Consider the following 13,814-nt stretch of genomic DNA (forward strand, 5'->3'; position numbering starts at 1 on the left):
AGGGTGGGGTCTCTAAAGTACGCCTTTGAAAGCACTTGAAAGAGAATGAGCTTTGACACCAGCAAATCCCAAAGCGACAATACCTGTTTAGGAAGGGCTTTCCAGCCCTCATTTCCTGTCCTTCATCCCAGTCCTCTAACCCAGAAACCGGTTCCTGGACAGAAAGAGAAAAACAACCCACCATGGCCAAACTGCCTTCTTCAGTCGTTGGCTTTCTACCTGGAGCAGGCCTGGGCCAGGCAGGCAAGAAGCTTCAACTTCAACAGGCTCAAAGGTCTGTTTGGACATGTGACTGCAGGCTTTTAATGCTGACCTAACACTATGTTTTGTCACCTGAAGCAACCACAGGACTTTTTCTTACTTACGAGTGAGAGAAGAGCAGGCTGAGTTAGGCCCACCAGAGGTCTCATCCAGGGGCAGAGGCAGAGCTAACCCTACAGGAAAGGGCAAGTGGGAGATAAAGATACCCACTGGCTGTGCTCACCAACACAACAGTCACAGTCAGGAGCCCCCAGCGACAAAGAACTATTCTTCCCCAGTGGAATTCCACCTTCTCATAACAGATCTTCAGGAGATGGGCCCCCACTTCACAGGAGGAATCAGATGGGTCAAAAAGCAATCTCTTCCTTCTTCCAAGGTATCTGTTAGGGGTAGCTCTACGATCCAACTGAGGTCAGTTCCTGGAAAGGTTTGTTGAGGTCTTGGAGCAAGTTCTTCCTCTATGTTCCGAGAAAGCTCACGAGCCAGAAGAATCCCACATCATTTAAAGGCTTATTCTGCAGTCATGTCTGGAGGCAGTGAGGAGAAAGCACCAGGAGGAGGAAGCACCCTGTGTCACAGGGAGGTACAGGGACAAGGCTGGGACACGGCTGCAGGCAGCCAGGAGGAGGTATGCAGCCGGGCCTGGCAGCAAGGCCCTGGAGACGGGGAGCTGTTACAGGAAGAAGCCAATTCTGACTCCATGTTGGATGTTGGAAAGTGTTTCTTTGACTTGCTTTTAGTTGCTGCTGTTATTATAATCATAAAGGCCTGTCTCAAAGGACCCTGCCCCTGGGCCTGGCTGTTAGAGTGCCTTTGTTCAACTCACAAAGAGATAAATCTGACCCCCCCCACCTGTGAATGGCCACAAAAAAAGAAAAGATTAACACATCCCTGTCCGTAGACTGGCACTTCCTTGAGATGTTTTGCAAGACTGAAGACCCTTTCCACTTCACTTCCTCCATGCCTCTCCCTCCCTATTCTGCCTTTTGACTTCAGTTCCCCATTGCTTCTCTCTCTCTGGCTCTGTAAAAGAACCCGCATCCAGACCCCAACAAGATGGTTATTTTGAGTCTGCCATCTTCTCAGTCGGCCGGCTTTCCAAATAGTCGTATTCCTTGCCTCAACAGCTTGTCTCTCAGATTCACTGGCCTATCAAGTGGTGAGCAGAGCAAGCCTGAACTTGGTAACAGAGTCACAAGCATCAGGATGGGGGTCTGAAACATGACAACTCCACCCAGGATAAGACGGCCAAGGAGCAAACCCTGGGGAGACCCAGCATTAAAGCCTGAGAAAGAACAGTGAGTGGAGAAGGAGAACGGGCATCGGCGGAGAAGGGGGGTGGTCTTCTTGAAGAAAGAGGGAGTGAGCATTTCTATATGCAGGGGGTGACAGATGCTGCAAAAAGGTTGGGTTAAGTTTTTCTCTCTTAATTTCCTACTTAATGTCATTAATAAGGTCAACACTATTTAGACTTCAAGAGTCAATCAAATTGAATACAACTATTACCCACTAAAAGTATATATTGAATTGTTACTAAAAGATTATGAGGGCACACTGCACTGTGTTTAACAAAACTCCACATTACTATGCCCACCCAAGAATACAAGTTTCACAGATAATAACAACATGATATTAAAAATGAAAAACAAGGTAATTTAACAACATGACATTAAAAATGAAAAACGGAAACAACCCACTTTCACATCTTCCTAAACAAGGTAAAGGGCTAAAGGCCATCAGCCAGGCTAGGACGTTGCTGCTCTGGCGCTGTTTTGACAGCAGCCTCCTCATCTCCCTCTGGGGAGCCCCTCTCACTTCACCTGGTTTAGTTGAAACTGACAGTCCCACCTATAACCAGAGCCCCAGGGATGATCCAGGTGGTTAACGAGGGCACAAGGGCACCCACTCCCCGGCGAGGCAGGCCGTCCTGGGTCTAGCTGGCACTGATGAGGAAGGTTACTAAATTGGAAGACTAGCTGCTGGAGTTGCTGCCAGCAACCTTGGCTCCCATACGGGGAAGGCCTGTCAGAACTAGACTCACTAAACCCTGCAGAGCAGGAACAAAGAGTACTGATGATAACATTCGAGCACCTCGATCTGATCCTGAAAATACAGAAATTTCACCCTATATTTTTCAATTATAAAAAAAATTTTTTTATAATTTTTTCCTAACCCAGGTCTGAGGTGGGATTCTCTCACTTGCAACCAAGTGCTGCTGGCTAATACCAGTGACATTTTTAAACCCCTAATAATTCAAAAAGAAAAGGCTCCCACCTCCTTGTAACAGTCTCAACTTCCCCTAGAATGTTTCGACCCACAATCCTCTTCCCCTCCTCTGATTTTCTAGGCCATTGTTGTGTACCTACTCAGGCTTTCAATTACCTGCTCTCTTGTATTGTTACTCATAGGTGTATCATGGCCTCATCTCAACCTGACAAAAATGGCCAAGGATGAGCTATACAAAATTCTTCATATCTGACAGTATTTTCCACCATGCAGGGTACAACTTGAACAATCATGTCTGAGAAATAAAAGGCAAGTACAGATGATCTGCATCAGAATAGAAAACTTACCTTTTCTGAAAATGAGCTTCAAGAGATGTTGGTTAAGATCACCCTAATTCATTCATTCACTCATCAAGCATTTAGCACCTACTAGGTACCAAGCACTTTTGAGGTGCTAAGAATACAGCAGGGAAAAATGACAAGGTATCTGCTTTGACAGCAAGAGTATGTATCTCTTCCAACCCGCCCCACAAAAGATACCATTTAAAGAGGCTCAGTATGGGAATTCCGTGACCATCCAGTGTTAGGATTCTGTGCTTTCGCTGCCAAGCACAGATTCAATCCCTGGTCAGGGAACTAAGATCCTGCAACCCTGTGGCATGGCCAAAAAAAGAAGCTCAATGCAGCCACTGGCATTTTTTCTGTAGCACAAACTCCATTACATTATAATTCATGCTTCCCCATAAATGTAAATTCACAGAACATTAAAGAAAAAATGCGGGTGTCAGAAATCCAGTCTAGAAATTTTAAACCATTTTTAATAATGAAAGTCTTCTCCACCCCCAAAAGGAATCTACACAAAGCAATACCACTGAGGGTCAGTTTATGGTGGAGCTAGAAGCAGGCCAGAGGCTGCCTCCCAGTTCTCAGGCCAGGTTCCTATAACGTCACCTACTTCTTGCTTTTGGCAAAGAACACAATCAAAATGTATCTGTTTAATGAGGGAGCTAATCAAATACAAACAACTAATTTCTTTCTTGAAACTAAGCCAGTATGAGAAACTGGAGTTGGACCCAGTTTTCAGTCTTCTTTTTCACTGAACAGTATCTAACTAATTCAAAATAAGAAGGCAGGTGAACAAAAGAGGAGAGAGGCCAGGGAAAAGTTACTGCCCCACACGGGCAGATTCTATCTGAACTTGTCTGACTTGCTCATTGAAGTTCATTTTCGGATACTTCTTTGTTTCCATACTTAGGAATATATCACTTCCTCAAACACGTAAAGGAAGTGATATATTTTATACACATGCATGCACGCTGACACTCACATACCCAGAGGTGATCTACAACCCTTTATTCACAATCTGAAAATCCAAAAAGCTCTCAACACTGTAGATCTTTATTTGGCAGCAAAACCTGACCTGACCTCATTTGGTGGCAAAACCCGATCTAAACTGACTTGAAGCTATTTATAGTCTTTACTTTCCTCACTGACTGTGAATACTCACACGTTTCATTCTAAAAGATACTGAGGTAATTCAGTAGAATTTTCAGATATGGGATTGTGGATTTGCATATAAAATGTACTAAATAATAATGATGACCCTAAAATAACATCTTTTACTTCAAAAGCAAGTGTTAAAGTCTACACAGGGACTTCCCTGGTGGTCCAGTGGTTAAGACTCTGCACTTCCACTGCAGGAGGCACAGGTTTGATCCCTGGTCAGGGAACTAAGATCCCACATGCCACCTGCTGCTGCTGCTAAGTCGATTCAGTCGTGTCCGACTCTGTGCGACCCCATAGACGGTAGCCCACCAGGCTCCCCCACCCCTGGGATTCTCCAGGCAAGAACACTGGAGTGGGTTGCCATTTCCTTCTCCAATGCATGTAAGTGAAAAGTGAAAGTGAAAAGTAAAAGTGAAGTCGCTCAGTCGTGTCCCATGGTCCAAAAAATAGTCTACACAATATCAACAGAGGACAAACATTTAACATCAGAAGTCTCTGAGCTAAAAGGGATAATCATTCATTTATACGTGAGGAAACTGAGGCTCCCAGAGGCCACAGGTCTTGCCCAGATCAACTAGTTTACCTGCTACCATCACTGAAGGCAATGCACTTCAGTGGACATTGGTACCTATCCAGAGGGCCCTCCCTGTGGGTTTGGATTGGGTTCTGCTTTTGTTCAATCAGAGTTCCCAAGGTCTCTCTAGAAAGTACCTGACTCAAAGGGAAAACATATATATATGCTTTTAATACTTCCTTTCCTCAATTCCATTTTTCTTCCTAAAAATTTGGACGAGTGTACAAATGTCTTATCAAAAGGTAGCAGCCAATACCACTTACCCTAAGAGAGAAAAAAGTGATGAGTTCATAATTAACAATGATCTTCTTCATCCTTCTATCCATTACAATTGGTGAAGCTATTATTAAGTTGGCAATATTAATTGTATTGGCTTTCCAGGTGGCTCAGTGGTAAAGAATCTGCTAAGCAGGAGAGGTGGGTTTGATCCCTAGGTTGGGACTATCCCCTGCAGAAGCAAATGGTAACCAACACCAGTCTCCTTGCTTGGGAAATCCCATGGACAGAGGCGCCTGGTGGGCTACAGTCCAAGGGGTCACAGAGTCACGACTGAGAGACTAAACCACCACCACCATTAACTGTATTATGAGTGTATTCTACTTCAAAGATCTGTTTCAAATTAAGTACTAAGGGCATAAGATAGTTGGTGACAATAAAAACAGCAGCTGTAGTTCTACCACTTAATGAGAGCCTGTCATGTGCCAGGAACTGAAAGGTCTTTTGCAGACATGACTTATTTGATCCTCACTATTCCCAGGTGGCGCTAGTGGTAAAGAACCTGACCTGCCTGCCAATGCAGGAGAAGGAAGAGACAGGGGTTCGATCCTTGGGTCAGGAAGATCCCCTGGAAGAGGGCATGGGAACCCACTCCAGGCAGTATTCACGCCTGGAGAATCCCGTGGACAGAGAAGCCTGGCAGGCTACAGTCCATGGGGTCACAAAGAGTCAGACACGACTGAAGCGACCTAGCACGCATGCATGAACTCTATGAACAAAGTGATTCTGCCTCCTTTTTAAAGATGAGGAAGCTGAAGATTGGAAAGGTTAAGTATCCTTTTGAAGATCATACAAGGGATAGCACAGGCTATTTGAGAAACCACAGACACAAGCTGAAGAGTTCCAAACTTTAAGATCTATGGCCATTTATAGACTTTCTTTTGGTAAATAAATAACCAGGTGTGGAACACACAAAATTTAAAAGTACTCAGGCCAAAATAATCTTGATAGGGCCCACATGGAGTCTCATTGATAAGATGGCTAGTTATGTCCACCTTGCAAACGAAGAATAAAATCACAATGATCTGTGTTCAGTTCAGTTCAGGAGTAGCCATCATACTCAACTAAAGAGTCCAAAATGCAGTACTTGGATGCAATCTCAAAAACGACAGAATGATCTCTGTTCGTTTCCAAGACAAACCATTCAATATCATGGTAATCCAAGTCTATGCCCCGACCAGTAACACTGAAGAAACTGAAGTTGAACGGTTCTATGAAGACCTACAAGACCTTTTAGAACTAACACCCAAAAAAAGATGGTCTGTGAGACTGACCAAATTGCCCAATGGCATCCTGTTATCTCACTGGTGCTTATCTTCTCAAAGCTGCAAGACCACCAGATTCCAGACCTCTGGCTATGTGACCATCCCTTCAGAGACTTTTTCATTGGTGGGGTATAAGAAGGACTCCGTCAGAAAGGGAGAACGCTGGTTCTCCTTAAGAGCCAGTCACCCTCTCTTTGCCCTCTAATAAATTTCCTTTTCTTGCCTGACTGCCTGGCTTGCTCTCTTTTTCTCTGCACTCGCTTTACATTCTGGTGCCGGAACCCAGGAGGGAGGATCCACCGCAACTGAGTGGTCCCCTCCCTTGGACCTTGCCGAGAAACTGAGATGAGCTCCTGGACAGGACTCTCCACTTGCCTTGCTGGACTGGCCCACACACACACTGGCCCACATTTCATCCATCGGTTACAAGGGTGAGTGAAATCCCGTTCCCTCAGATCCTCTTTTGCGCCTCTTTTCCAAGCCCCAGCACTAGGTGGGAAGGATCCCCACGGCCCTCAGCCTTGCACCCCGTCTGACTTTGAAATAGGGAACACCCGTTTCAAAGCAGACTATTATTACTCTCTGAGAAAGTCCTGAGAAGGGGGAAACCTTTTCTCTCGGACCTTTCTCCTTGCTTTCTTTTGCCTTTGTCTTAGCTCCCTATTCGGCTGCAATGGGAAATTCTCAATCCCAGCCCTCAAAACCTACTCCTCTAGGATGCCTACTCTGAAACCTAAAAGCTTCAGGCTTCCACGGGGAGATAAGACCAAAAAGACTTATTTACTATTCTAACACTGTTTGGCCAGAATACAGACTTGATAACAGGTCCCAATGGCCAGAAATGGAACTCTTGATTATAATACTCTATGGGACCTCGATGGGAGAAGGCAATGGCACCCCACTCCAGTACTCTTGCCTGGAAAATCCCATGGATGGTGGAGCCTGGTAGGCTGCAGTCCATGGGGTCGCTAAGAGTCAGACACGACTGAGCGACTTCACTTTCACTTTCCACTTTCGTGCGTTGGAGAAGGAAATGGCAACCCACTCCAGTGTTCTTGCCTGGAGAATCCCATGGACAGAGAAGCCTGGTGGGCTGCAGTCCATGGGGTCGCACACGACTGAAGCAACTTAGCAGCAGCAGCAGCATGGGACCTCGATAACTTCTGCTGCCACAATGGCAAGTGGTTAGAAATCCCTTATGTTCAGTCTTGCTTTGCTCTTGGCTCTTGACCCTCTCTCTGTGAATTCTGTCCTACTTCTCAGATACACCTAGCCCACTCTGGGCCACATCCTCCTGATCCCTGTTCAGACTTTTCTTCTTCCTTCAACCCTTCGGACCACAGCCCACCTCCTATCGCTCCCAACCCCCTTGCAGCCACTCCAGATCCAGTTCCACAACCTCCACCTTAGATAAGCTCTAAGACCTCAGCCCCACCCTCTACCCTGAGGGTCCCAAGGCTTTACCCTGACCTCCCTAGACGCCCTCCCAGTACCCAGTCTGAACAACTTTAAAATAGGAAACTTCACCCAGGACCCCACTCCTTCCCCTGCCCTCCCCTGACCCCGCCTTTACAGGAAGTAGCTGGAGCAGAAAGCATTGCTGGGTTCACATCCCATTCTCCCTTACCAACCTATCTCAGATTGAAAAGCGTCTTGGCTCCTTCTCCTCAGACCCAGATAATTATCTAAAAGAATTCAAGCATCTTACCCAGTCTTATGACTTAACCTGGCATGATATTTGCATCATCCTTTCCTCCACTCGTCTCCCAGAAGAGAAGGAAGCCTCTCAGGCGCATGCTGATGAGATACACAGGACAGGTGACACTGGGCCTGTAGGGGCGACATCTGTCCCCCAGAAGATCCCAACTGGGACTATCAGGCAGGGACACCTGGACGAGCAGCCGGTAATCACATGGTTGCTTGCCTCATTGTGTGCCTTCAAAAGGCAGGGCATAAAGCCATCAACTTTGATCAGCTCCAGGAAATAACTCAAGGGCTAGATGAAAACTCAGCACAATTTTTAGCCAGGTTAATGGAAGTGCTACAAAAATATACAAAATTAGACCCCACTTCAGCAGGGGGCACCATTGTCCTTAATACCCATTTTATCTCCCAGTCATCCCCAGATATCTGAAAGAAACTAAAAAAGGCAGAAGGCCCTCAAACCCCTCAACGAGACCTTTTAAATTTAGCTTTTAAGATTTTCAATAATCGGGAAGAACAGGCAAAGCTAGAGAAGGCCCAACGAGATCAGGCCAAATACCACCTTTTAGCCACTGCTCTACATGGCTCCAAGCCTCATCAATCAACAAAGAAAGGAAGCCACCTGGGCCCTGCTTCAAATGTGGCAAAGAAGGCCACTGGGGCCGCTCATTCCTAAAGCCAAGGGCCCCTCCAGGTCCATGTCCCAGCTGTGGCATAAAGGGATATTGGAAGGTCGACTGCCCAAATCCCCCTTCAGGGATCCCTCCTCCTGGTCCTGGGCAGGAGTCCTCCAACCCAGCTCTGCCCAGCCTTCTCGGACTCTCCACTTTAGACTGAAGGTACCCAGGGCCCTAGACCCCGACTCTCATCACCTCTACGGAGCCCAGGGTAACTCTTAAACAGTGGCAGGTAAGCCAATCTCCTTTCTCATTGACGCGGGGGCCACTTAGTCTCCTATGCCTGCCTACTCCAGAAAAACCAAGGTCTCAGGTCTCTGTTATGGGGGTTGACAGTTTAATATCTACACGACAAATAACCGAGCCTCTACCTTGCACACTTCAAGATAACCCATTTTCCCATCCTTTTCTCATACTCCCAAAATGCCCCACTCCTATTCTTGGGAGAGACCTCTCAAAATTCAAAGCCTCAATTACTATCCCAAGCCCACCCTCTAGCCTGGTTACTGCTCCTTAACACCCACCACTTCTGACATTGGTCTACAACAGGCTCCTTTCTGTTTTTCCAGACAAAACTCTATGAACAATTCTTGCCCCCAGCTAGGAACTATACCGCCACACCTCTGTAATCGTACTTCACATCTCTCCTTCCCTTCAGGCTGATCTGTCTATCATGTCTCAGGAACTGCAGGACATTCGCTTACTTTCTCAGGGAGACTCCCTTCTGCATGTGGTGTAAATACTCCTCTTGCAGGGGCTACACTGGTGAGTTTGCTGTCAGTTTCGGAGACTACTAATAATTTCCCAGAAAGACTCCTATTTGCTATTGATTTCAGCCGTTGTCTTCTTACTCCTGGGATATTTTTCTTATGTGGAACCACTACTTATTTATGTCTTCCCACTAACCAGACAGGAACATGCACCCTGGTATATCTGGCCCCAGATATTTCTATTGCTCCTAACAATCAGACCCTTCCTATCCCACTAACTCATAACTGACCCAAATGGGCAATTCAATTCATTCCTCTATTAATTGGTTTAGGAATAGCCACTGGGATTGGGAGAGGGACCGCAGGACTCACAACCTCTTTTAATTACTACCAAAGCCTTTTTAAAGACCTCACTGACAGCCTAGAAGAAATAGCTAACGGCCTCATCACTATCCAAAACCAGCTAGATTCCCTGGTAGCCGTGGTCCTCCAAAACAGAAGAGGATTAGACCTTCTCACAGCAGAAAAAGGAGGGTTATGCCTATTTTTGGACTTCCCTGGTGGCTCAGACAGTAAAGCGTCTGTCTACAATGTAGGAGACCCGGATTCGATCCCTGGGTCGGGAAGATCCCCTGGAGAAGGAAATGGCAATCCACTCCAGTACTAATTCCTGGAAAATCCAACAGAGGAGCCTGGTAGGCTATAGTCCATGGGGTTGCAACGAGTCGGACACGACTGAGTGACTTCACTCACTATGCCTATTTTTGAAGGAAGCCTGCTGTTTCTCCACCAATAAATCAGGCGTTGTAAAGGAAGCAGCAACAAATTTGACAAACAGGGCCTTGAGAATAGGCCAACACCTCAGTAATTCATGGGAAAACTGGGTAAGCAATTGGAATTGGATGCCCTGGGTCCTACCTTTTCTAGGCCCTCTCCTTCTCCTCACCCTTATTCTAACTTTCAGCCCATGTTTAATGCGTCTTTTTTCAAAATTTCTTCAGGACCACTTACAAGCCTTTACCAACTGAACTATCCTAGAGCTACTTCTAACTCATTCGGATTATCAAATACTTTGACCCCACACAAATCCTCTTGACCCGCATTCCAGCCTTTTCTTACCTTATCCCCAGGAAGCCCCTGTCCTGCAGGAAGCAGTTACAGATGACTGACCTTCAGCCCTTATCCTAAATCAAAAGGCTGGAATGATAGGGCCTACATGGGGTCTCATTGATAAGATGGCTCTTTATGTCGACCTTGCACAAAGAATAAAATCACAGTGATCTGTGGGACTAACCAAACTGCCCAAATGGCATCCCGTTATCTCACTGGCGCTTATCTTCTCAAAGCTGCAAGACCACCAGATTCCAGACCTCCGGCTATGTGACCATCCCTTCAGAGACTTTTTCATTGGTGGGGTATAAGGAGGACTCTGTCCGAAAGGGAGAACGCTGGTTCTCCTTAAGAGCCAGTCACCCTCTCTTTTCCCTCTAATACATTTCCTTTTCTTGCCTGACTGCCCGACTCAACTCTCTTTTTCTCTGCACTTGCCTTACAAATCTTCTATCAGCAATAGGACACAACAAGGTACACATATGATCACTGTATTAAAATGCAATACATGAAGCAAAACAGAACAGCAGGTGGCATAATATTAGGTACGTATTTCACACTTAGAGGTCTGGGTCGCTTTCTCAACCCTTACTTAATAAGACTTATTTTCATCAGCCCCTAGACCAAGAAATACTAAAACTGAAAACCTGGAAATTGTCCCATATAATTTATTCATTCATCAGACAAATATTTAGACTGTATACTCTGGCATTACCTGGCATAGTGCCTGGTCACACTGGTTAAAGACTGCACCCTCTCTTATGGAGCCCAGAATCCAGCAGGAGTCCAGACTTCATGCTGGAAATGTACATATATTCTGTGTACATAGCAAATGTATAATGTGGCATTTCTGAACAGCACTCTGTTCATTTTAAAACGTTTTGCAACCTCTTACCCACCCACCCACCCCCCAATATATATATATATTAAAACAAAGAGATGGATTTATAACAACCTGAAAACACAACTTTCTTCCAGTTGCTACGGCCACATTTTAAAATGGGGTGTTCTCTAAAATCACATCCAGGTACACTTTCAGTTCTCACCTACTCATAGTCTCCTACACATTTGTTTACAACAAAGAATACTATATTGGATGGTCAATCGTGAAATAACTATCCAACCTCAACCAAAGGGCTGCTTCACTCAAGAAAATGTTTAAAGTCCATATCCAGAGGGGCACAAAATCTATTAAACCTGGGTGTTTCAACCTGCCAAACCTGTTGCTTGGACCCTCTGGGGTTTACAGTCATACCGAGTTACTTTATGCAATATCAACTGTGAGCAGATTAGGAAAGGTTGGGCTAGTGTGATCCCGAATCTAAGTTATTAGCATATCCCGTGACCTGAAGGCTTGTGCTGGTTCCCAAGAGATCCGGTGCTGGAGTCCAAGATGGTTAAGGGCGTCATGGTCACATGAAGGAGCCCTAGCCTCAGCTATCTCATGATAGAGAAGAGCAGGAGCTGTCAGGGGCGCTCCCACACCAGTGTATGTACATCTACCAGTACAGCCTCTAAAGGTTAACAGATTAAGCTGTCTCAAATAAGAGAGCAAAAATGTAAGGGGGGAAAAAAAAAACCTTTCACGTGTAAGTCCTTCAAATTTGGGGCCAGTACACTCTCCCCACAGCAAATTCACGGGCCAAGAAAACACCCCTCTTGGACAAAGTTTTGAGATCCGGGAAGAAACGGGATTAAGAATATAAAGCGCCTCTGTAAAGGGAAAAGGTTATAATAGTGACACTAGAGGAGGAAGCCGCAGGAGGGGCAAGGACTGAGAATTCGGTAAAATTTAGGAACTCTGGGTCCCGGGAGGGGGGCTGCGTGCAGAACAAGGCCTTAGGGAGAAAGTCAAATGACTCGGGGTCCCTGCTGAAGGCACCTGGAGGGAAAGGGATTCCGCAGAAGGAGCGCGGATCTCCCAAACCGTCGGGAGGCGAGATCTGGACCCCAGATGCTGAAGCCGCAGCCCGGAGAGGTGCTCTGTCTGAGCTGGCGGCGCCCCGGAGGGAAGGGCAGGCGCTGGGCTCATCCCTGTGTCTACAGGGAGGATGGGGAGGCAAGAGTGCAGCGCGCCGGGGCCGGGACACCGCGCGGTCGCGCCGGTCCAGGGAGCCCTGTCAAGGGCTCCCGCGCCGCTACTCACCTCTCCGAACTGGAAGGCGGAGACGATGGTGACAACGACGCCCACGAAACAGACGTAGAGCCCATACCTGTGGGACAGGCAGGTATAGGTCTGTCTCTGCAAGAGCTTGAGCAGCATCACCCTGGCCGCCGCCACGCCGCGCCGTGCCCGGGGAGTCGGAGACGCCGCCGCTGCCGCCTCAACGAGCCGCCATTCCGCGGCCCCCGCAGGGCCGCCGCGCTCAGGTCACAGCCTCCGGCCGCCGCGCATTGCCGCTCCGGGGACCGACGCCCGCTCGGCTCCACGCCGCGGCCGCCGCTTCCGGGAGCTAGGAACCCACGCCCTCCTAGCGGCGGAGGCGGTCGCGCGGCCCCCAAGGCAGCCGGCGCCGCCCCAGTCTAGCCGGGCTAGAGACGGCGGCGGCGGCGACGGCGGCGGCGGCGGCGAACGGGCCGGCAGCGCCACCTGGAGGGCGGAGGGGCGGAGGACCGGCGCGAGCCCCCGTGACTACGCGTGCGCGGTGCGCTCTTCGGGCCTGGCAGGGATCCTTGAAACTGAGTTGTGCCGGCAACCGGACAGGACAGGCCTCTGTAAGGAGGCCGTGCCCTAGACAGTGCTGCACTGGCACCAGTGTTTTTATGCACAAAACCCTTCCTGCATTTACAATAATTGGCAAATCATGGTTTTTCACAACGCCAAGAGGAGACGCTGTTATAGATCTCTTCCCCTCCTGATATCTAACCGTATTTTTGAAAGAGGAATTTGAAGGACTCAGTTCAGTTCAGTTCATTCGCTCAGTCCTATCCGACTCTTTGCGACCCCATGAACCGCTGCACTCCAGGCTTCCCTGTCCATCACCAGCTCCCAGAGTCCACCAAACCCATGTCCATCGAGTTGGTGATGCCATCCAACCATCTCATTCTCTGTCAGCCCCTTCTCCTGCCTTCAATCTTTCCCAGCATCAGGGTCTTTTCAAATGAGTCAGCTCTTCGCATCAGGTGGCCATAGTATTGGAGTTTCGGCTTCAACATCAGTCCTTGCAATGAACACCCAGGACAGATCTCCTTTAGGATGGAATGGTTGGATCTCCTTGCAGTCCAAGGAACTCTCAAGAGCCTTCTCCAACACCACTAAATGTGCTAAAAATTCATTCATTCATTCATCTATTTATTACATATGTATTTAGTGTCCAGTGTCTGGCAGGGTGCTTGGTGTCAGGTATTCAAAAATGAACTAGAGGGAATTCCCTGGCTGTCCAGTGATTAGGACTCCTCCCTTCCACTGCAGTGGCCTAGGTCTACATCCCTGGTTGGGAAACTACCAGGCCCCCACGTTGTTGTTGTTCAGGCAGGGCCAAAAAAACAGTCAGAAATGAACTAGA

At 47.5% G+C, this 13,814-nt stretch overlaps 1 protein-coding gene and 1 non-coding gene across 4 annotated transcripts in view; one reads left to right on the plus strand and one right to left on the minus strand.

Moving 5' to 3' along the window:
* The window catches only part of GNPTAB (N-acetylglucosamine-1-phosphate transferase subunits alpha and beta), an 83,774-nt gene extending 70,962 nt beyond the window's left edge, over positions 1–12,812 (minus strand). Inside the window, exon 1 of one of the 3 annotated variants that reach the window (XR_011566661.1) lies at positions 12,455–12,812. Coding sequence is in view for 1 of the 3 variants with exons in the window: in XM_070789628.1 (XP_070645729.1) it covers positions 12,455–12,571 (117 nt within the window). In the remaining 2 variants the exon portion in view is untranslated. The remainder of the gene's footprint in view (positions 1–12,454) is intronic. The other 2 variants (XM_070789628.1, XM_070789629.1) reach the window with 2 other exon arrangements.
* Positions 4,144–4,216, plus strand: TRNAG-UCC (transfer RNA glycine (anticodon UCC)). Its single transcript has one exon. It is a non-coding gene; the product is annotated as a tRNA-Gly (tRNA).
* Positions 12,813–13,814: the final 1,002 nt, after the last annotated feature.

The sequence above is a fragment of the Bos indicus genome, chromosome 5 (genome assembly GCF_029378745.1).
Source record: "Bos indicus isolate NIAB-ARS_2022 breed Sahiwal x Tharparkar chromosome 5, NIAB-ARS_B.indTharparkar_mat_pri_1.0, whole genome shotgun sequence".
Lineage (NCBI taxonomy): Eukaryota > Metazoa > Chordata > Mammalia > Artiodactyla > Bovidae > Bos > Bos indicus.